Source organism: Micromys minutus (assembly GCF_963924665.1).
Source record: "Micromys minutus genome assembly, chromosome: 14".
NCBI classification, from domain to species: domain Eukaryota; kingdom Metazoa; phylum Chordata; class Mammalia; order Rodentia; family Muridae; genus Micromys; species Micromys minutus.
Genome location: NC_137983.1, coordinates 10617934 through 10640811, shown reverse-complemented (window position 1 = coordinate 10640811; position 22878 = coordinate 10617934). Strand labels below are relative to the sequence as shown.

The 22878-nt window shown below is 38.3% G+C and overlaps 1 protein-coding gene across 5 annotated transcripts in view; it reads right to left on the bottom strand.

Annotated features, from left to right (window-relative positions):
- Nucleotides 1-1893: 1893 nt before the first annotated feature.
- The window catches only part of CLCN3 (chloride voltage-gated channel 3), a 68138-nt gene continuing 47153 nt past the window's right edge, over nt 1894-22878 (bottom strand). For 3 of the 5 annotated variants that reach the window (XM_080928971.1, XM_080928974.1, XM_080928972.1), the window contains 7 exons: nt 21637-21717; nt 20158-20703; nt 18334-18520; nt 14553-14951; nt 10543-10759; nt 6112-6199; nt 1894-4614 (listed from right to left, as the gene is read on the bottom strand). In XM_080928971.1, coding sequence (XP_080785097.1) covers nt 4456-4614; nt 6112-6199; nt 10543-10759; nt 14553-14951; nt 18334-18520; nt 20158-20703; nt 21637-21717 — 1677 coding nt within the window. In that variant the 3' untranslated portion in view covers nt 1894-4455. The remainder of the gene's footprint in view (nt 4615-6111; nt 6200-10542; nt 10760-14552; nt 14952-18333; nt 18521-20157; nt 20704-21636; nt 21718-22878) is intronic. The other 2 variants (XM_080928973.1, XM_080928975.1) reach the window with 1 other exon arrangement.

The following is a 22878-nucleotide window of genomic DNA, read 5'->3' as shown; positions in this document are numbered from 1 at the left end:
AAAGTGGCAGCAATCAGATTTAGTGACACATCTTTTACATTTGTCTGTGTCCAAGATGGTCCTCTTTAGCCTACACAAGGACCCTCCCACACACACAGCATTAATTTTCTCCTCATTCCCATAATTAGAAACTATAATACTCTACACACCTTACAATCTGATCTCAAACTATTCTCAGACATTTCCATCACCAGCAGGAAAAGCTAAGTCCTGAGTCCTATTTCCTGAAAACCTCACAGAAGAATCACAACTCTGCTGCCTAACAGCCACTATTGCTGCCACGGCTCCGTATATCACCTAGGCAGGTGATCAGCATGCTCACACTGGCCGACTTTCAGGTCTCATTTCACCCATCAGGAAATACCAGGCTGCTGAGGCCTCCTTGAAACTCCTTTGTTTGATCACTGAGCTCTAATCACGTCATTGGCAATTCTTTCGATGTCTCATTTCACCATTCGTTCTTCTGCCTCTTCTCTGTCCAAACTTAAGTCCATGTAACTTCATCCTGTTTCTGGAATGGATCTCTCATTTAGCTCCAGGCTAGTCTTTAACTTGAATCTCACATATGTATTAGTTCCTGCTTGTCCCTTACTTACTTGTCTTGGCTGGAGAAGAGGAGGGAGGAGGCATTCAGCGGTTAAGAGCACCTGCACCTATTCCTGAGAACTAGAGATCAGTTTGTACCGCTCTGATCTGGTGGCTCACAGCTACCTGTAACTTGAGTTCCAAAGATACCTGCACTCAGTTATGCATAAAGACACAAAATAAGGAGCTGGAGAGATGGAACAGTGGCTAAGAACATGTATTGTTGTTAATAGAAGAGTCAAGCTCAGTTCTAGACGGCTGCATCACAAGTGCCTTTAACTACAGATCCTGTGGAGCTGACATCTGGTCTCCTTGGGTACCTGCACACATCCAAAGTTTAAAGAAAATTACACACACAGAGACAACTAAGCAAAAAACAAAAGAAAATGAAAAATCCCTTAGTATTGGGCTGACAGTATTGCTCAGTGGGCAGAGTAACTTTCCAGTAGGCCTTACAGTCTGAGTTTGATCTCTGGAACCCATATGGTGGCAGGAGAGAACTGGCCACTGAGGGTTGTCCTCTGACCCCCACACTCCTGCAATGGCACATGCCCCCTTTTATATATACACACACAATGCACAACCCAACTGTAAACCCATTAGTTGGCACCGACTTAGTCTTCCTGTAGCCTTTTCCAGTACATACCATTCTGTCACCGTCCTAAAAACCTAAATTTGTACCTATCCAGAGAACTAGAGTTCTCTTGGGCATATCACACTCCTATCACGTTTGGGAGTACATTAGCAAATCCTGTTCACCTTTGAGATCTCTCGAATTCCATTTTCACCACAGTTAACTTCCAACAAACTGTAAGTGGAATATACATGATAAAAGGTTTATACCGGCCCTACGGTGTTTTCCTCTTAACTAAACGCTTGCTGTTAGAGAACTGAAACTTCAAGTGTTTCTTAACTCGATCTTAAAGCAGGCCTGTTTATATATTTCTAAGGGGATTGTTTTAAGCATGTAAAGTCATTCTCTCCTTGCAGACCGTGTGATTTTTCTTCTAAAAAAACATTTTCAAACTGAAGTAGAATCTTTTGTGTTGTCACCTGGGAGCCCTAGCCTGCTGCTAGAACAGTCCACATGCATTCTCAATAAAACTCTCCACTTCTTCCAGCTCCTAGCTCACAAAGCTCAAGAGGAAACGGCTGTGAGCTGGCAGAAGCACGGCGAGAGCCATCCTCTGGAGGCTTCGTGTGCCAGGCACCCAGGCTTGCACTGACTGTGGTGCAGCTGTGCGAAGGGGGGCTGCTGGTGCAGGTGCAATTAAAGGCCAAACCACGTATTTAAGTAGAGATTTTAATAGATCTTAACTCATCACAGTAATCATTTTTACTGTAATGATATGCAGCTTTTACTACACTAATATAAATAAAAACAGATAAATACAGCTCTAGGCAACATCACAGGTTAACAAACTAAGCATTCTTCATGAACTAAACCCAAACCCGGTCAGTAGATGCTGACACGCTCGCCCATTTTCATCATACCTTCTCAAAGGTACTCAAATAAGGCGCTGCACTTAGTATGTTGGTCAGTAAGTTTGCCAGTTAGCTAGGCACATGTCGTACATGGCATCCACTATCTTATTTGGTTGAAAATCAACCAAACCTTTATGAAAAAAGAAAAACAGAACAGATAGTAATACCTAAAAGGGAAAACAAAAAACAAAACCCCAAACCTCTGAACACATTAAAAACATGGCACTTTTCATGTATTTCAGCAGTAAGACAGATAAATGTAACAAAGAAAATGAATGCTTTAATATGTATCCTGAAATGCCAGTCTCTGAAGATGAGTCATGAAAGCAGAATGTAAAATAAAAGGAAACGTGGAAAGTCAAATCATGTTCATTTTCATCAGGTGAAGCTACAAAGAAACTGGCTTCTCCTTTGAAGACTTGGAACCCAGAATGGGCTGAATCACCAATCAGCCATGCTGAAGAGTTGGTACCCCAGCAGTGTCTACAATACTGCAAGTATACTTTAAGAGCTACAGAACTATCATTAAAAATGAGTTCACACTATTTAGCCAAAGAACAACGAAGAATATTGAAATCTGCCAACAGGAGTAAAAAGACAAAACATTGTTGGCGTATAGCATAGCTAAGAAATCCTACAATTTTGGTGAACTTTGGATCACTCTAATATGGCTTCCTGATCTTCTAAGTCTTCAAAATCATACAATCTAATATGATATCGTATTTTTTAAAAAAATGGTTCATTGCCAGTTGTTTCAGAAAATATCTGTCTGCACAAATGCATTTGCCTTTTAAAAAATTCATACTCGAAGACTATCTCGACCAGTCTAGTGAGTAAACATCCTCTGCAGTTGGGAATTAAGATCATGATTAAGACAGACATTGCCAATAACAATTCCAAATACTCTGAGGTACATTAGAACTAATCTGCAAAAATGTGCACCATATCTATTCAAATAATCATGGGACACTTCAGGTATGGCTGTGGCCTACCCAGTAATTCAAAGGTTATCAGCACATCGTGATTTCTTGTTTTCATTTTTAATTAATTTTTCTTTAAAAAAAAAAAGGTTTGTCTTTAATCTACTACCAGTAATTTATGGTATTTTCAACTTTCTCATTTGTGGTGGGAATGGACAGGTCAGAGGGCATAACCCAGGGGATGGCAGTGAGAAACCAAAAGGTATCATGTGTACTCTGCATCACAGACATGACCACCTCTTCTTAAATCCTGTGCCCACTGCAGTCTTCAGTCATACCTCCATATTTTAAAGTCAGAATTAGTCTATAAAAAAAGTCACATTAAAAAGGTAAAATTATTTAAGTGCAATATTAACTGATCTGCATTTTATAAATTTTAATCCATAAAAATATAAATAAAAATGGTAAATTTTTAAGAAAAGAAATATACATTTAGTGCAAGTTATGAATTACAGTTCATCTCCAGTGTCAGCAGTGAAACATCCTGAAATAAAAGAATGATCTAATTTGAAGACAAAAGTTCCAGTGTTTAACATGCAATTAATACCAGGTACAGCTAAACAGAATCCCTCCTTCTCTTTACGGTCACAGCAGCAGCATTTGGATTAATTATGCTGAACAGCACTTATGTCATAGTAGTAGTTTCAGAAATAGAAAATTTGCATAAGACTAGGTCACATTATCCATAAAGTCTGAGAGGAAAAAAATAAAACTAATTAGAGTCAAGTTTGTTTTTGAATCTAAACCACACAGCACACAAGCTGGGGGACTTCCTTCACACCTCAGATTTCACCTGCTTGGCCAGCAGTGGTGTGTGCACACATTTCCAAGCCTTTAGTGATGGTACAAACTACATGGCTAATGACACAAGAAACATTCCCTTCTTGTGATGAAATGTCAGTAAAATCACAGTACATCTCAATATGAGAAAGGACTGCTTCAAAAGGACACACCAAAGAGGTTTTGTTACAGATGGGGGAGGGAAGGGAAGCTCTTTTGGAATGTAGAAAGGTGAAGTTTAACAGAACAGTTCTGATATAAAAGGGAAAGACCTTACAGTCTTAATAGATGGCTCAATTCAAAGTAATCCCTCCAGAAATAGGGACTGATAACGCGTCTGTGGTGCTGAGGTGACAGGCAGATGCTTGAGGATTCCAGTGAAGGCTCCGTGGAGGCTCAGGCCTGCATTCTCACTGCATAGCCTCAGAGAGTGCAGACGGTGCAGAACAGGAGATGAATTACTGTTCCAGTTAGCTAGGGAAATACCTCACTCTTTTTTCTTCTCCCTCCCCAAACAAGCCCTCCATTCTCCCAGCATTATTTGCAAACCAGGTTGCAAAAGCTCTTCTTGTACTTCCTTTCCTTTTTTTTTTTAAAGAAGAAAAAAGTGGACGAGTCCCGCAGATTAAAGAATTGTGCTATTCAACAAACGAACTTCCTCTTCTGTCTCCTCTCTCTCCTCATCTACAGGGCTCAGTTGAACATTATTGAAGCGGGGTCTTGGTTTGCCGTCTGGGCCATATGACGGAGGATATCTTTTTTTGTTATAATGCCAAGGAGGCGCCTGAAAAGGACAAACAGAAAGAGCTATTAAAAATAAAAGGGAAAAGGCAGGAAGAGCTAAGTCTATGGATAAATCCTGTTGCTGACAGGAATAGAGAGCAAAGCAAGCAGCCTGACCTCTGCAGACAATGATTACCCAGCAACCATCCTGACATAAACAATACTGTGGTCCTCAGTGTGAGGCCTTTCTTCCCACTGGGCTGAGGACTGCATGCCTCAGTGAAGCAGAGCTATTTTGATTCAAGTAGGCCAACAAAAAAGTAACAAAAACTGGGAAGATGTCTCAACAGAAAATACTGATCCAGTTTGAAAAAGGAGCCTATTCCCAACTGCAATATGTTGTAGAACCAATAAGAAACAGCATGCCCAGTTGTATGCAGAATACTCATGAGCGCACATACAAGTGAGAAGAGAAATAGAAACAACGGTCAGCAGAGCTTCCGCCCCGGCCTTGACAATGTAAGGACAACCTACAGGACAACCCAGGGTTCTGAAAGCATACTTAGGGTTCTTGCTTTTCAATTTTGTGCTCCCCGAAAAGAAGATACAGTGCTCTTACTGAAAGTTTTGGATGTTAATGTTTACATTAAAAAGTAGGTGAGAAATCAAGAGGCAATCCTAAAAGATTATTACAGGTGAAGCAGAAAGCAGGATGAGAGAGAAGCTACTATATGGTGGTTAGTATTAAAAAAAGGATGCATGAAACACTTGTGAAATATTAGCATACAACAGAAATACATACTTAGTTGTGTCCTTAAACAAATGGGGACAGGTTTCACATAGTTATGAGAATTGCAGGGCAAAATAATTTGAGGAATTGTTAAAGTCAGACAATTTGTTATCTGTAGTCAATGACACCACTAAGACATAAAGCCTGTTAACACAAAAGCTATGTATGACAGTCTAGAAACACGATACAAAGGGGGCACATATATGAGCTAAGGACAATCCACTAAGGAAATGGAAGGACACACACTCTGACTGTGAGAATATATAAGGGGTAGCAGGAAAAGAAATGCTTTGAGGGCAGATCTCTGCACTGTGCTCCAGTCAGAGTGCCAGTTAACAGCATACATGCTCAGCATTTCTGTGCTTCGGAGCAGAGATTCATATGACCACAGATTAGGAAACAAAAGAGGGTGCAGGGGTGGACAGGGCAGGCATTTTTTTAACCAGTCAGGAATCATCAGAGACTGGTGAATCCGCTAGGGCAGACAAGACTTCTCATGTTTAAACAAGTCCAATAATGTCCCCTCGTTTGCAGACTGTCGGCAGGACTTGATTTGAACTAATTCTGATGAGATGTTAGTTGCTGCTCACTTTCTAAGAATGGGATCTTAGACAGTATATCTAGGTTCGTCTCACAGACATCTGGGCACACAGTGTAACTGGCAGCATGGTGGGACTGTTCTGCTGAGCGGGTGTGTGGCAGAGGGAACTGAACAGTTCACAAGTTTCATGCTCCTGACTCCTAGGGTGTCTAGTGAGGAGAGCTGACCCAGCTAATCACCAAGGGCTCCACGTGCTGCTTTAGTTGCTCCAGATGCTCTAAAATGTTCTTCTTTGTGATGATCCCCAAGACAATCCTGAAACAGATCATTATGCTAATAACTGTGAGAAACTGAAAGAGGTTCCAATCATAATGATAAAGAATGAGAGAAAGAAATAAAACATAAACCATAAGAATGCTTCTCATGAACTTGAGATAAAAATAAGATGACTTAAGAATCTAGGTTCCATTTGCAGACACTCTACTAACTTAAAAGGTGACACAATACTATTTTTAATGGTGGGGTTTATTTTTAAATTAAAAATCAAAATAATGAAAATGACTAAATTTTAACTATGGAAATGAGTAAAACTAAAAGTATAAAAGAAACTTAATGACACACAGTTACAGACCTCTAAAGTTGGGAGACTGGTTTTCAGTGTTCTTTCCCTGGAGAGTGATCTGGATCTATCTCAGCATTGTGTGTGTGCTGGGGAGGAGGGGATTAGTCTCAATGCCCAGGGAAGACTTAAGAAATTTCAAGACGTTTACTTTTTATTCAGAAAGCCAATTAGGGAAATATACATGTAAATACTACCAACCTCATTTTCAAGAACCAAATCCCATTTCTTATAATATGGTAAGAAAACATTCATGAGTAGATGTCAAAGTGAGTTTTAATGCACATTTTTCTAAGTAATTTTTTCTCAATTTATATGTTATTACCATCACATTTAAATTGCAAAATGATTCTCATAAATTCTCATGAGGATACCTATAACTAGATTACTTTTAATTATTAAATATCTTGATACTTATTTTATAAAATTAAAGGAATCTGCAGTATGTGGTAATATAAATTTCAGAAGCCCTTCTAAAATGCCTTCAGAATAATAAGGCATTTCTTGACAATCTGTCCGCTTAAGTCAACTTTCCTGTTAAGCTATCTTAGAAATACATGATTTCTTTTCCTTCCTTCCTTCTTCCTTCCTTCCTTCCTTCCTTCCTTCCTTCCTTCCTTCCTTTCCTTCCCTTCCCCCTTTCTCTTTTCCCCCTTTCCCTTTTCTTTTCCTTTCCTTGAACAGGCTTTCCCTGTGTAGCCCTGGGACTCACTCTGTAGACCAGGCTGCCCTTGAACTCAGAGTGGCCTCTGCCTCCTGAGTGCTGGGATTAAAAGGTGTGTGCCACCACACCCACCAAAATTCTGTACAGTCACTATGGGACGCCAACGCAGTATGAAATATTTAGGAACACTCCTTCATAAAACAATACTGGCTGGGGCTGGAGGAGCAGGAAAGGTATTCACATTATTTTGTTTAAAACAATGTTGTGAATTTTTCAGAGCATAGGAACAACCTCTCTAGAAAGCTCAGAAACGGTACTGTATAAAATGAGCATTTGTCCACTAGAGAAATGTTCTTAGGCAAATATTTGAGGTTTTTGAGGGTTTGTTTTTATTGTTGTTTGTTTGTTTTTAGCTTTGGGGTGGTGGTGAATATCTTTAAAGTACATTGTACACCTATATAAAATGTGATGAAATCCACGATTTTGTACAATTAATATATGATAATAAAAAGGAATTTTTTTAAAAGCTATAAAGCTAATAGATTTTATGGTTAAGAAATGTGGAATTCTTAACACTTAAATACAATAAAAGCAGTTTGGTTTCTTGTGTATGCTTTTTTATCCAATTAAGTAGAACAGTTAATTTCAGTTTTCCATTTGTATTAGTAAGTTAATGTGACAGGATGAGGAAATTGAGACAAAGCAGGAGTTTGCTCCTGTATATACTTGTATACACCTGAACATTTACAAAGTCTTTCATGCAGAATTTTTAGAAGTAAAACTGGTCACAAAGTTCCTCTTAGTCAGGATTACTTGAGAACATGACTTTAGTTTCAGAGTTGCTCTTTTAGTTTAAAAGAAAGAAAAAAAAAATCAATGCAAAATGCTTCTGATTTATTAGTAATCTGAAGTTTCCTTTTCAGCTAACAAATAATGATGTGGAAGTTAATAGGGCAGAAACTGGCATTTCCCAAAGTATGTTCTAATAAACAGCAATCCCAATAGCGCATCTTGTCTCACCCCACCAAAAAATGTCAGCATTTTCAGGCAAACTAGGTAAGGTGGGATTTCATTACTGACAGTTGGAGAATCAAAAGCAAAAATCTTCAAAGTTCCAAAGCAAACCTCAGCTATAACTTAATTCAATACTCCTCAAACTTATCAGTCACATACATTTCTAGCAACTCTTATTACCAGCCTGTTTGTCCCTTTAACTACTGGAACTAGTATTCTTCAAACAGACTAAGGTGTTCTGTTAGCATATAAAATGTGGGACAACACTGACGTGGCATCCTGTTTGTATCTGTTCTCAATACTTCTCCATTCTTTTTACCTCTTGCACCCACAGTGCCAGATCTGCTGCATTTTAATTCCCCAAATCGGTCTTTTCCACTGCTAAGGTACTACATAAAGTTGGAAAACAAAGAGCTACCTAAAAATTCTTGGTCTTCACTTTAAAACTGATGTTTTTTTTCTCAGTTTTGGCCACTCTGAGAATAAAACGCCTTCCCACTTAAGTAGTTCACACACAATAAAGTCAAGAGTTTCCTCCGCAAATGATATTTTTTTTCTTCCCAAATACATGCATTTTCTGTAAACTAAGGCAAATATAATCAAGGCTCTGAAACATGACCCTGGGGAAGGTTCCTTTACTTTGTTTATACGCCAGCAGCAGCAGATAAAATTATATGTAACTAATTCTTGTCCCCCTAAAAAATAATTTAATCCTTAAGCATTTTCATTTTTAGGGTCTATATTGCCCAAATCCTGCCAATTTGCCAATAAGCTAACATATGAAAATTAACCTACACAATAGGCTAATTTAATCATCAGAACAGAACACAACTGATGTTTGTCAGTGTCAGAGAACTCAAAGCCAACAATGGCTTAAGAAAACTCAACATTCAGTTCCAAGAAGCCATATAATGACTCAAAGAGCCCAAGGTAAAGCTTTATGGAACACCATTTAACTAATATTTATTAAATTTTAAACAAAGAAATTTAGTAGCATTTTTAAAAATAAGATAAGAGCAAACAAAATAAAACAATAGACAATAGGATTTTATAAAACAGCTTTGATTTATTTCTATCATACTCCAGAAAGAACACCCAACATGGCTCTAATGTTCCCTCTTCTGCTTGTTCTGTTTTAAAAAGAATAACTATGTATAATACTGCTGTTCCTAACCCAATATGGTATAATGCTGAGGCTCAGATAATGTCTTAAGAGGTTAAGAAATCATGAAGAAAGAATATTCTGTCAGTAAACTACGCAATAGCATGATTCTGGGTTTTGTGAGCTGAAGAGTTAATTTGAAAAAATTATTAGACCTGCCAAATAAAACCCAACCTACCTAGTTTGCAGAGCTGCAAGATTAGGTGAAAAGTGTGAAAAGTTGTCTTCCTTTGTTTTTCTTTTTCTGTTTGTTTGGGTTTTTGTTTTTGTTTTTTAATTCCACCTTTTCCTAGAGAGGTGTTCTGTTACCCACAGGTTTCATACAAAACCTTAATAAGACAGAATTAGTTGTGATTCTCTGATGTGATTGCTACAATATTTATTCAGGGTGAGCCATCAGTTTATAACAAACCCAGAAAAACATGTTTCCTTTTCCCAGCATTCCTGTCGAAAGACTTCGCATGAAACAATATTCTACCAAGTCCAAACCACTGGCAAGAAGGCAAATGCTTGCAGTCTCAGAGTTCCTGAGGTTCACAAGGGCCACAGACTCAAGGCCAGCTCCAGCTACAGTGAAGCCCCGTCTCAGCAACAAAGACAACTAATAAATTTAAAATTCCGCAAAGAAAAATAAAATAATGAAAATAAAAGGCCCTAAATACATGAATGTTTATAAGTAATTAACAGTTCAGTTTATGGGTCTAATTTGTTTTAGAGAAGGTAAGCCAAAAGAAATAGACAAGAAAAATCGCACTGTTAAAGATTTTTAGTTAAACTGCAAATTTTCACATATTATTTCATTAATGATAAATAGTGGCTCAAATAACATATACTAAAATATCTAGAAAGAGATATTTTAAAAAACCTATACATAAAAAAGAAAATGCAAAAAAATAAAACAGTTTTGGCAATGCTCCCTATCCCCAGGAAAGAAACACCTCAAGTTCAAAAAGTTCTTTATGAGGAGATGTGTCCCTATCTTATTTCTTCTCTGACTCTGAAATATAGTATCCTTGACATCAAGCACAGAGCTGGCATCCCTCTTACTCTCAGACAAGTAAACGTGACTGACCCTATATTTATAACTTAAGTTAGACACTCCCACTTGGGAGCTGACCTACATTCTACCCGGAAAAGATCCCATTAATAAGGAGCATTAATTATAGCAAGCGAGCTGATTTCTGTGGTGTTAAACCTACCCGTTGTGAGTGACAAGGCACTGCCTCAGACCAAGCTTTCGGAAGATGTCTACCACAATCTCCATTGGGGTGTGGTCTGTCACTGTAAAAGGACTCATATCAAGAATGCTTCTCAGTTTTAATGGCCGCGGACTTTCTGCTGGAAGAGATGGAGTATGCTGTGCAAAACACACCCGAGAACTGCCAACAATACCTTCCTGTTTTTTTCTGGCACTTTCTGAAAAAGAGAGAGAAGAGAAAACATTTTCAATTGGTGGATTTGCTTATTATAGCATTAAAAACAGTGGGTTCTATGACTTCTGGTACCTTTCCTTTTTCCTGTCTTCTATTTAAGAGAGAATTAACTGATACGCCATTTGCTAATTTTTCCTATTTGACTGAAACAGAACTTGACAATAATTTTCTATAATTACATCATGGCACAATTTTCTTCAGTGGCGCTGTACTGCTATTTTCTACCTGCAAAGAAGCATGTTTGAAACTGGAATAAAAGCCTATACGCATCATCACACAAACAGTTTACTACAGAATCCGCCATCAACTAAAGTCTGCCTATGTTGACTGTGACTCCTGCACTGGAGACAAGACTAAAGCTGGTCACCTTTGCTGTCTCTACTGTCTCCCCACTCGTGTGTACCGCAGAGGGCTGGACCTGCAGCTGCACTGAGTGGGGATGGACCCCTGGGCGGTTGTATTCATAAAGGCCACATCACACCTCCCTCCAGTGTGCTCCGTCCAACTGCCTGCTTCTTCTCCCACCAAGAATGTAAGACAGAAGGTAGAAGGACAAAAAGAACAAGACCACACACAGGAGAATAAAACCCAAAACATGGACAGAACGTGCAAACGAAAGGCATCCAGCTTTGTGCTTGGTGTTTTGAGTAAACATTACTGAAAACTTTGTGTGTGTAAATATAGTATTAGTTATAGTGAAAATATTTTGAGCATAAATTTTGCTACAAAATATTTAAGCCAAAATAATAAACTACAGCCTGAGCTGCAAAGAAGAGAATATTACTGTTTAGAAGCGAATGTGGTCATGCTCTTCCCTCTTTCTGGCCAGTAAAGCTGTATTCAGCTGTGCAGTAAACACATTTGCACCAGGCACTAAGTGAGGTTCCAATGGCTTGTGAACTACCCACTTGAAAAGTACAGTCATGGTATGAAAGAGGCACCCACTAGTGACCAACAAAAGGCTCTTTAAAAACGCTTACTAAGTTGCTCTTAGACTGAAGGAATGTACCTAATGGCATGTCCGTGGCAACTGAATGTACAATGTGAACAGTGACTGTATGTGCATAATGGGTACACAGAGTACAATGGTGGGAGTCATGACAACAGCATCACACAATAAGCTATCAGGAGTAGACAGTCAAGCAGCATACGCCAATACTGTAAAAGGGTGTGCTTATCACGTACTACTCAGGCATAAAAAGCAAGTGTTAAAAAATAACTAATTATAATAATCTACTAAAAGAAACAACAGAAATAATATGGTATCAAATAGTTAAAAATGTTAAATATACAAATAACATGTCACCAATGAAAACAACCCTAAATACTCATTTAGATGTGGCAATACATTTTATGAAAATGTCTCTTGTATTCAGAGACTGGAACTTTTGAGTTAATACATCTTGAAGTCACTTAAATGACTATGTAGTTAAGCTGATTTCCTGCTGTGTACTCAGTCTCTAATCTGCCTTCTAAAAGAACAGGTAACTACTTTATTTGCCTTTAATTCCCCATGTAACCAGCTTTTACAACCTAAAGCATAGCTTTAATCTTAAGTTATGTATTACTCTTCCATGCTCCTGACCCAGAGTCATGGACAGGTGTACATACATCTCAGAAAGAGTGCTTCTAGGTCAGCTGAAATATGTAAAACTCTTAAAGATTTTTATAAAGTAACTCTTGTTCCTTTCCCATCCCATGTTTTCTGTGCTGTTCAATAAACTCAGAGCAAAGGTTTTTGGCAGTAACACTAACACAAGGACAGATAACAGCAAAACATAGCAAGAGGGACAGTCAGACATACAGAACAGATTTTGGGCAGACACAGACAGACAGACAGACAGACAGACAGACAGACAGACAGACACACACACACACACACACACACGGCAGGTAAGCCACTCTATACACCATAAGCTGCAGATTGACTGAAGACACAGAGACGAGCAGTGAACAGTCTTGACCTTGCTCTTTCTCACGTTAATCCAAGAGCAAGCCTGTGTGATTCCTCTCCTTATGGTGAGAATGGAGCATTCTAGAGCCTCTGAGGTAGTATTTAATACATGTAACCAACACATTTACAACTGAACGTTTTGGTTTGTTTTGAATTATTGCAGTGCTGGGGAGCAAACCCAGAGCCTGGTGCTAGACACATTTACCAACTGAGCTGCACCCCACCCTAAGATGCTTAATTCTATCTAAGAATAAAAAGAGGGGGAGGCATACTTTTTAGAGTGCTCTAAAAGGCAGCAGAAGTGACTATCAAGCCTCTTTACCTTACATGGGTCATTTTAAGAAGAGGGGATGGAGGGAAGATAAGAATTTAAAGTCATCCTCAGCTAGAAAGAGATTTCTGAGGAGGCAAGCCTGAGCTCACTAAGGACTGTGTCTTAACCTTTCACACCCCAAACAATTTTCAGTTGTTCAAGTTTTATTTGAAACTTAAGAGACTGTGGTCCTCACCATAAAATAGGCACGTGTGGTAACAGATATGAACCAAACATAGCATTACGTTAGCTTCTACTTGTCAATTAGAGGACGAATGCTGAAGGCAGCGACTTGTATATGAACATAACACTTATTAGGGAGCACCATGTATTAGACAAATGGTACCTGCTAAGTTGTTTTATTTTTAAAATGATTTCATATCACTTATTCATAAGCTTTTGAAGTAAAAAAAAAAAAAGAAAAAGAAAAAGAAAACAGCATAGATTTCCTTTCTTTTTTTTCCCTGTAGAGTTAGGGTCTTACTACGTGGCCCCACAACCTCAAACATGGAAATCCCTTCAGCTTCCAGCTCGGAGTAACAGGATTACATAGGTGTGTGCCAGACTAGATTTCTTTTTCCATACCACTGAGAAGATTCTTAAAAAGAGTTTCAACACTTTTATTTTCATAATCTTAAGTAATCTGAGATTTCTCATTTAGATTTAGTATTCTTAAAAGTCATCCTCTAATTCTCAATTAAGAGAAAAAATATATTTAAGTTGGTATTTCAAATACTGTATTTTGTTGAGCATGGACAAGTCTGTCCTTCAATAATGTATAATTATGCATACATATAGATAATATACTATACAGGACTGATTTTTTTCAGCAAAATTTTTTTAAGTTTACAGAAGATATACTAGCAAATATTTAAGATTTAGTGTTTAAAAGTCATCTCGTAACTTCAGATTTCTGATACCACATCTTGATATTTCAGTACATTCCTGTAAAGTAGCATTATTTCCTATGCAACAGTCTCCCTGTCAAGTGATAGAAGTTGAAGTCGGTATCTATCTACACCAGGCAGGAATGTGGATTACAGACACGCCATGGTTTCAAAACCTGGCCATTCCTTTCCCTTTCTTTAGGAATTCCAAAGCTGCTCAGCTCTTTCCCTTTTCTTGGGCTGGTGACTAACAACCCGTAGAGAATGGGAAGGGTGGTGGTTCATGGGGATTGTTTGACATTCCTAGCTCAGGGCACTTCCCCAAAATCTAGGGGAATAACATACCAATGGCTTAAGTGAGTTTCTGTTCTTACCTTTGAAAACACAAGGAAGGGGATTTAGAGTTGCTGACAAAGATTAAAATTCTTTCTCACCTTCCCATCAGAGCAGAAAGATAACCACTCAAGCACATATTCCTTTCCTAGAGAGCACAAGACTTAAAGTATATAAACTAACATCATTGCCCCTGAAAACCCAACTGATTAAATGCCATTGCTTTTTCTCCTAAAATGTATCACACACAAGACATACACATTCATGATGGTGTTTCTAAAAGTCATACCTATTGCAATTGTCAGGTCTCTTCTGAGGGCAAATCCCACTAATCTCTGAGATTCTTTTGACATTATAACAGGAAAGCCATTATAGCTGGTTTCATTAATCATGTTTTCTATGTCATCTACTGTCATATTGTCCTGTGTCAAAACAGCCAAGGGAGGGTCACTTCTTCGAGGTCTCATGACATCAGCAGCCAGGGTTGTATGAGTGAATTCTTCTTTTGCATCCAAGAAAGGATACCCATTTAGTCGGATGTGTGCTTCATAAATACCTTCCCTGCCAAAGGCATCGCCAACCCATTTACTGGTCATTACTGCAGCCATAAGAGGAACAATATATTCCAAGCCTCCAGTGAGTTCAAAAACAATAACCACCAGAGAGACAGTCATCCTTGTCACACCACCTGAAAAAATAAACGCCAGTGGTAAGGAAAGGCAGAGTCTCACCAGTACGAGGTGAACAAGAACCTAGACAAATCTTGATCAGTGAAAAGCATTTTCACCAAATATAACTACTCTCAGGATAATAACTATTACATCTAATATGTCCTAGAGAAAAACCAATCTGGCTATATCATGGAAGATGATTATAACATTTGTAAACCTTTTGTAACACTAAAAAACAAAAACTACAGCTGAGCAAGAAAACTGACTTTGCCGTTTAGATTTAATGCTGCAGCAAAGGCAATTTCACTGACAGAAAATTTACTATATCTTCTTGGATACAAATAAGCATGTCACAGCTTCCTCACGTGCTACCAGTTTATAAATTGTGCGTGTATGTACAATATTAAATAAAATTACCTGTCTTTTCAAAATGTGCAAACTATTTTGAGGCCTTGTGATTCATTAACAATGTAAGTGATAAAGTTAGGCAGAAAAAGGCATCTATTCTGGATGGGTTGTTTACCTAGCATGTGCAAGGATCTGGGTTTGAGTTCAGTATCCCAAGGACAGATGGAGGAGGAAGGGCTGGGAACCCTCCTCATTTTCTCAGATGATCTTTCTCTCTGTCTCTCTCTGTCCCCCCAGCCCCCTGCCTGTCTGCCCTAGTCCCTCACCTCCTCGCTGGTGTCTGTCCTGTACACCACACTTATTCTGCCAATTAGAAACAGACTTTAAATAGCTACCAAAGAAACAACGCACATGTGAAATCTACATCTCTCTTCATTACCAAGGGCCATTTCAATGTCTTTGATCCCGAATTCTTGCACACACTCCTCCTCACAGTCTAGGTGATTATTTCTGAAATCTTAAGCTTCATTCCAATATCTCGACTGTTACTTCTACAGATTTGAATTCTTTTCTAAGACACCTGAGTTCTTTTCCCAGGATTCTCATTATTACTAACCTAGTCCACGACCCAAATTATTCTTTCATTTAAAAAAGAAAGTAGGCTCCTTTTAAAATTTGTTTTTGAGAGTTATTTTATCATAACTGCCTGAATATTACATCTGTGCACTAAAAGACGAGAAGAGGATTTCTGATACCGCAGAACTGGAGCGAGATAGTTATGGGCCAGCATGTGAGGTGCTGTGAGTCAAATCTAGGTCCGTTAGAAGAGCAGCTAGTGCTCTTGACGGATAAGCCATCTCTCCAGTCCCTTTGCTCTCTTTTATTATCACTTCATCTTGCCTCCTTGACTCTTAGACCTCCATTACTTTCAACCTACTCCATAAGCCATATAGTACAACTAAGTTCTACTTTTTGTTGTTAAAGACAGGCTCTTACTATGCAGCCCAGGCTAGCCTCACACTGGCAAGCCTCACATTTCTGCTAGGATGACAGGCATGCACAGACACAATGGTTTAAGTATCGTTTCCTCTGTGTTCTGGTCAGAGGACCTAGCAATTCTGGCCAGTGACGCGGGACTGGCAAGCAAAGCAGTTGCTGCCAAACCTGATGTTCTGAGCTCAACTCCCAGGACACACGGAAGTGGAGAACTGATTCTCATAACTGTTCACTAACCTCCATATACAAGTATAACACATACTCTGAAACACGCCAAACTAAATTCATAAATGTAACTTCAGGAGCTCACAACACTTGTCAGTTCAGTAAGCCTTTTGTTTCTTAATCACGTCTCATACAAGCCTACTGTATGCCAGCATGTTCTAGTCAGTTATAAAGCCTTTTTCCTTCAATTAACTAAAAACTTATTTTACCAAGAATGATGATAACATCCTTGTGTGCACGTTATCTCTCACAACAATCAAGGGATAAGCTAGTATTTCCATTGTATAGATAAGTAAATATCAAAGACCCAAAGGAACTTTTTCAAAGTCATCAAGCTAAAAATGGAAAACCCAGAACTATCCAACAAATCAGAACTTCAAATGAGTATAAATTCATCCTGATGCAGCCTCAGATACAAATCTTTTTAGAATCTAGTTATTACCAATTCTATGTGTTTCCCGGAATATTCAAAATGTACTACACAGCATATCTCTTCAAAGCATAAATTCCAAATATGTTCTCATACAAATTTATCTTTGCACTAGGAGGATGACTATGGCTCTGAGTTACTGTAGGTCTGTGAGAAGGAGCTACAACATAAAAGTACAAACGCTCCTCTAACCCACCTGTCCCCATCCACATTCCAAAAGTCTGATTCTTCAAAATACAGCTTTAAAAAAAATGAATGTGACTTAACTCATTCAGGTTTTAAATACATTGTGAATTAAGAGCCAGACAAATCTGTGTGATAGAAAATGACCCTAATGTTAATTGCTTGAAGAATGAAATTTCAAAGATTGGGGACTTTGAAATTATCATCGGTAAGCTAGCTGATTATTCAGGTGGAAGGAGGCATTCCCAAATAGAACTGTGGACTGATAGTCTAATTTAAGAAGGGCTGCCGAAAAGATAAATCTTGACCAAAGTTTAGGAAGTTATATGTATAATGCATAACTTCTCAGTTAAAACAATCTAACTCCTGCTGCACCCTTCCGGGAACAGCTGAGCTCTACCTCCCTGCCTTGTGCTCCTGTGAGCCCAGACAGTGTACACTGCTGCTTTCTTGGTGCTGGACTTATCTTCCCAGAGGCAGCCCACACTTCCTTCTTCTCTCACCCTCACGACACCTGCTTCAGTGCTGAAGACAATGTGGAGGCTAAATAAACACTTGTATACTTTGGTGAAATGATTTCTAATTTCATTTGATTACCCTCTGTAGATTGAGTCACTAAGCAAAATCAAAATCAAAGTAGCAACTGTCATTCAATATTATACCAAAATTAGGTAGAATATTTAAATACAAAAACAAATTTTCAGCCAAAGATGATAGATTCTGACAGATTTAGAACTATTATTTTCCTTTTATGTCACTAAAATAAATAGGTACTATTTCTTACTTTTCTACAAATGTGACTTAGATGCTAGAGGGTTGATATGATAAATCTTTATTGAGGCTGATAATAAGCTATTATAGAGTTGAATGTGAAGCTATTCTGCTTATAATGTGAATCTTGATTATAATGCTGACTTTAGGACACTGCTATCAACTGTTACACATAGACTATGCTGTACCAAGATGATTTCTGTCATAAAGTATATTATGTGATATTACAAATATGGCAACTATTGTTAATTTTTTACATTAAGCAAATGTTCTTAGACAAATCAAACAAAATCCAGTACTACACAAGAACAGTAGTGCTTCACTCCCTTTAAAATGATTCCTTCCTTCTACCGTGCATCATCTTCACCCTAGCAACAAGCTTTTACTAGCTTTTCTTTCTCAGACTGCCAACCATCACAAACAAGCAACAGACTCAATCACATTACCTAAGCATGCAGCCGCACCAACCATGGCATAAAGGCCAGGAGTGATGCAGTCAGCCCCAACCTCACACCACTCCTTGAAGATAAACCAGTCGTGGTGGTAGTAGGCGAGCTGTTCCACAGCAATCCCCACAATTCTCCCTGCAATTGCTCCAATGGCCATGCTGGGGATAAACAAGCCTGATGGAACCTGTGACAGCAAGTAAAGGAACAGTAATGAGGTAACAGTTCTCTAATCATGTGACTGAAGACTATACCCATGGATTTGTTCCTAATAAGTGGCTCCATTCGTATCATGGTGAAACTCTAAAATCCTTATACAAAGTAAACTATTACAAAATCCTGTTATATCAAATAGTTTCTTAGTAATTCTTTGATTTTAGTAACAAAGTAATAAAGCAGATTCTCTAAAGCCAAAGAGAAATAACTCAAAATGTATTATCCTTTATCCTAAAAAATTCTTAGTCTCTAAAAAATTTTCAGTAGTCCACAGTAAAATAAAGGGGGAGGGGGATGGCCACTTCCCATAAACCAAATCTATCCAATCTGAACCAGAAAGCTCCCAGGACTGTCCTCCATTATTCCTTCACAAATGCTTGAAAGAGCAGATGCTACTTCTCATAAAGGGCTACAGCGTAAGTCAGGCAATGCTTCCAAAACTCCCAGTATTCTAAATGGAATATACATGTAAATCAACTAAAGGGAGAAAAATCCTTATTGGAAGAAGTTCATTAAAAATAAGGACAGAACATATTGGCATGTTCTGAGGCAGTTAAAGAAATATATAATACAAAGGATTAAAACACATTTCACAAGCTTCAGCTAGAATCCTTCAGCCAGAGACCAGGACCTAACAAGGGCCGGCCATCTGCCTCCAGCTTCCTCAGTGTTGGCCAACCACAGGCATGGAGAATCCTTGTTGTCATTTTACTGTTAACACGGGGATACATAGGGGAAGCAACCTCTAGGCAGGAGAACTTTATGGCCTCTAAGTTACTCTGCTAGGAAAAATAAGAGCAAAACTGCAGGGTTTTTGTTTTGTTTTTGTTTTTTAAGTTTGATATTCGATGGACTAAAAAAGGGAAAAGAAATCTTAAAACAATCAACCGTCTAATCTCACAGAAATAAAGCTGCTATCCCACATGAACTCAGTCTGTCAAAGTATGCCATTCCTACCAAGTACCAGCTGCTGCAGGAACTACGGTGGCCTGACTGAAAGAGCAGTAGATGGCAGTGACATGTGCTTCTCCATGCTGACACTCATGTCGTCTGAGAGAAGCAATGTTCCAGGGCTCACGGCTCTATGTCCCTGATGGATAGAGTCACAGTGTTTTTAGACCTAGCGGTGTGATTCTGAGACCACAGTGCCAACTGAAGCTAACACACTACAATGGTGTAGAGAAGGTGGAATAATGGTTCCTCCTGATTGTTGGTCGGCTGACGGTTAAAACAAGAGATTATCCTGGATGAGCTAGGAGGATTAAAAGTAATCCTAGAGAATTTTCATGAGAAAGTAGGATTTCTAAGAATTCAACAAGAGACAGATCTGGCCAGCTGTGGCTGGCTTTAAGCTGCAACAAAGGGAACGTAAGCAAAGGAAGGGATGCAGCCCCTTGAACCTGCAGAATGCAGAAAAACAGACTGTCCAACTGCCTCTAGAAGTTACTGGAACCTCTTGATTTCATATCAAAATCTTAACATTTCTTAAGTCCTTTCCAGATTTTGGTCTCAGAATTGCAATAATGAAATAAAAAATGAAGTTTCATCTCTTATTACACATAAGTATGTTGGACATTTATTCCAGTTTCGTCTCACATGAGCACTTACCTTGATACCAAAAGTGAATACTGTCATTATGATTTTAAATATGAGTGCTAGGCACAGCTGCCAGATCGCTGAATACACTCCAACACCAGCTGGACGGTCAGGAATGTCATCGACGATTTTACTGGCATTCATGTCATTTCTGTAGTCACAGAGAGAGGAGGACTCCAGCGGCCCGCAGTCTGTGAAGAGCTCTTTAATCAGCTCACTGGTGTTGAGCCTTGTGTACGGGTTGGGGAAGGCTATCACAGCAGTAATGGCTGCAACAATGATGACTTCGAGGACGGGGTACTTCCCAAATTTGGTGGACTTGCGTCGGCGACACCAGGCAATATTTGCCCTAATAAAAAAAGCTCCCCAGAGCCCTCCAAATACCCCTAGGAGAATAAAAGGAAACAGTTCAAAAAGGTACCATGGTGTATGATACTCCACATAAAAAAGGACCAGACGGCTGTTACCAAACGGATTGATGGATCTCAAAACAAATGCTGCCACCAAAGCAGCAAAAAACGATCTCCATAGAGTTTTGAGAGGAAAATAATAGCTAACCTAAAAAACAGAAAAGAAAAATTAATGCTATTTGTCATCTATTTCAGAGTAACTATAACTTGAGTTAAGTATAAAATTCACTTTAAGTCACTCAAGCTTGTTGCAGTTTGAATTTACGCGATTTGTCCTAATTTAAAGAGGACGCTTTTTTCTTTGGCTATCATATGCTATAAGTTCACAGTAACTAATTATGAATGTCTAATAATCATCTAGAATACCAAGTACTGTTTAGTTTTGAAAGTTTCATATCTAATTCAATTCTATCAATCATAAATCTCTTAGTAACTTGTAACTATTAAAAATGTAGTTGTCTCTTCTATAAAAAAATACATATTCCACTGAAGCAATGAAATTATTTTCTTAGGCATTAGTAACTGAGAGAAAATCATGAAACTTTATTAATAAAGTTGGCTTCTGAACTGATTTAAAATAGTAAAAATAAAACCACAGCTATAATTTAGCCAGCAGATATATAGGTCTTAGTGGCTTCTATGGAGTGAAATTCATATTTTGTTAGTTTTAAATATGCAAATGACTACTATTTATACATGAACAAAATGTTTGAAGCAGGAGGACAAAGGAAAGAATTCAAGTTTGGCACCCACCACCTCCACCTCACAGCAGCTGTAACTCCAGCTCCAGGGGATTTGATGCCCTCTTCTGACTTTTGCGGTTGCCTACAACTCACACGCATATAACCCAAACATATCCATACACAGAATTTAAAAGCAAATCTTAACAAAAATAAAACATTAATAAAAACTAATTAATTAAATTTTTTCTGTAGTTATCAATTATATATTTTTATAGAGAACTACTTTAAAACTGTATAAATAAAGTTAAAGTCTTCTATCACACTAGCAATAAAAAATATAATATACAATTGTAAATAAAATTCTGTGTCATCTATTAATGCTATTCTTCTGTACGTACCTCTTCCAAACTGAAAAGAACTCCTCCAATTGGCGCACCAAAAGCCACGGAAACTCCAGCAGCTGAGGCGGCTGACAACACCTAGGAAGAGGATGTGGCTTGTTTCTAGTTCCCTTATCAATCAAACACACCAAACAAACTTTTACAGTCCATGCTATCCCAGGGCCTTTTCTGACCTTAACTACACTGCCTCCTTGCAAACCAAGTGGCGAGTATTCATTTCTTCTAAACAGTTATTGTTTTTCTTTTGCACTTTTTCTATACTATCAAAACATTAGTGGCAAACACAGCAATGAGCATACTGTAAAGAGAAAGCAATGAATACAGGCAACCTTCAGTACTTATGTTAGTACAAAGAGGGGAGAGAGAGGAAACTGTGAAATGGGGGTAAATGTTTACTTATTTTTTAAGTAGGATAATTTCTCCAGATTTTGCGGCTAACTGCTTCACTCATTACTCTAAACCTTATGAAGACATTCCAGTCCATTAAGCAGTTTCTATTATACCTATTTTAAACCCTCTGAACATCCTGCCTCACTTGATCATTCTAAGTATAGTCTAAAAGTACAAACAACAGCCCCTTTGAGTCACTAACTATATGGTAAAGATAGTTCCAAGGAAGAAAAACTCCATACACATTCTTGTGGAACCCCTTGGCAGCTCTCTAGGGGAACTTGATCACTGCTGACTTCCCATCTGGAAATTATCAAATTATTACTAAGATTCTTTATTTCTTTCATTAATTTGATCCAGTAAGTATCTGAGGGTCCCCTAAGCACTTCCTTAAATCATCTAATTTTACAAATTTTGTGAGAGAAAAACTGGAAGATAAAAATTAAGTTGTAACACACATGAACTGTATAGAACTACTGGGCAGAAGCCCTGCCTCTGCCATACACTGGCTGTGACCATGGGAAGTCCCTCAGCCCCCAAGTCTCCCTGTTCTTCTTTAAGATCATCGGGATGTTACTTAATGAATAGATATAAAGCACTTAGAGTACCATCTAGAATCCCATAATACAGGATTTAGATTTTTCTTTTTATTTAGCACACTCCAACATACATATATAATTATAGCAATAGCACAGTAGTTAAAAACATAATTTTTAGAATCCAAAAAACTAATTTTAATCCATATTCTGCTACAAACTGTATGCCATCTAAAGCACGTTCGTTGGCATCTTAAGCTGAGTGAGGGTGGTAGTGCCATACTAGGATTACTGTGGAATTAATTTTACAGCG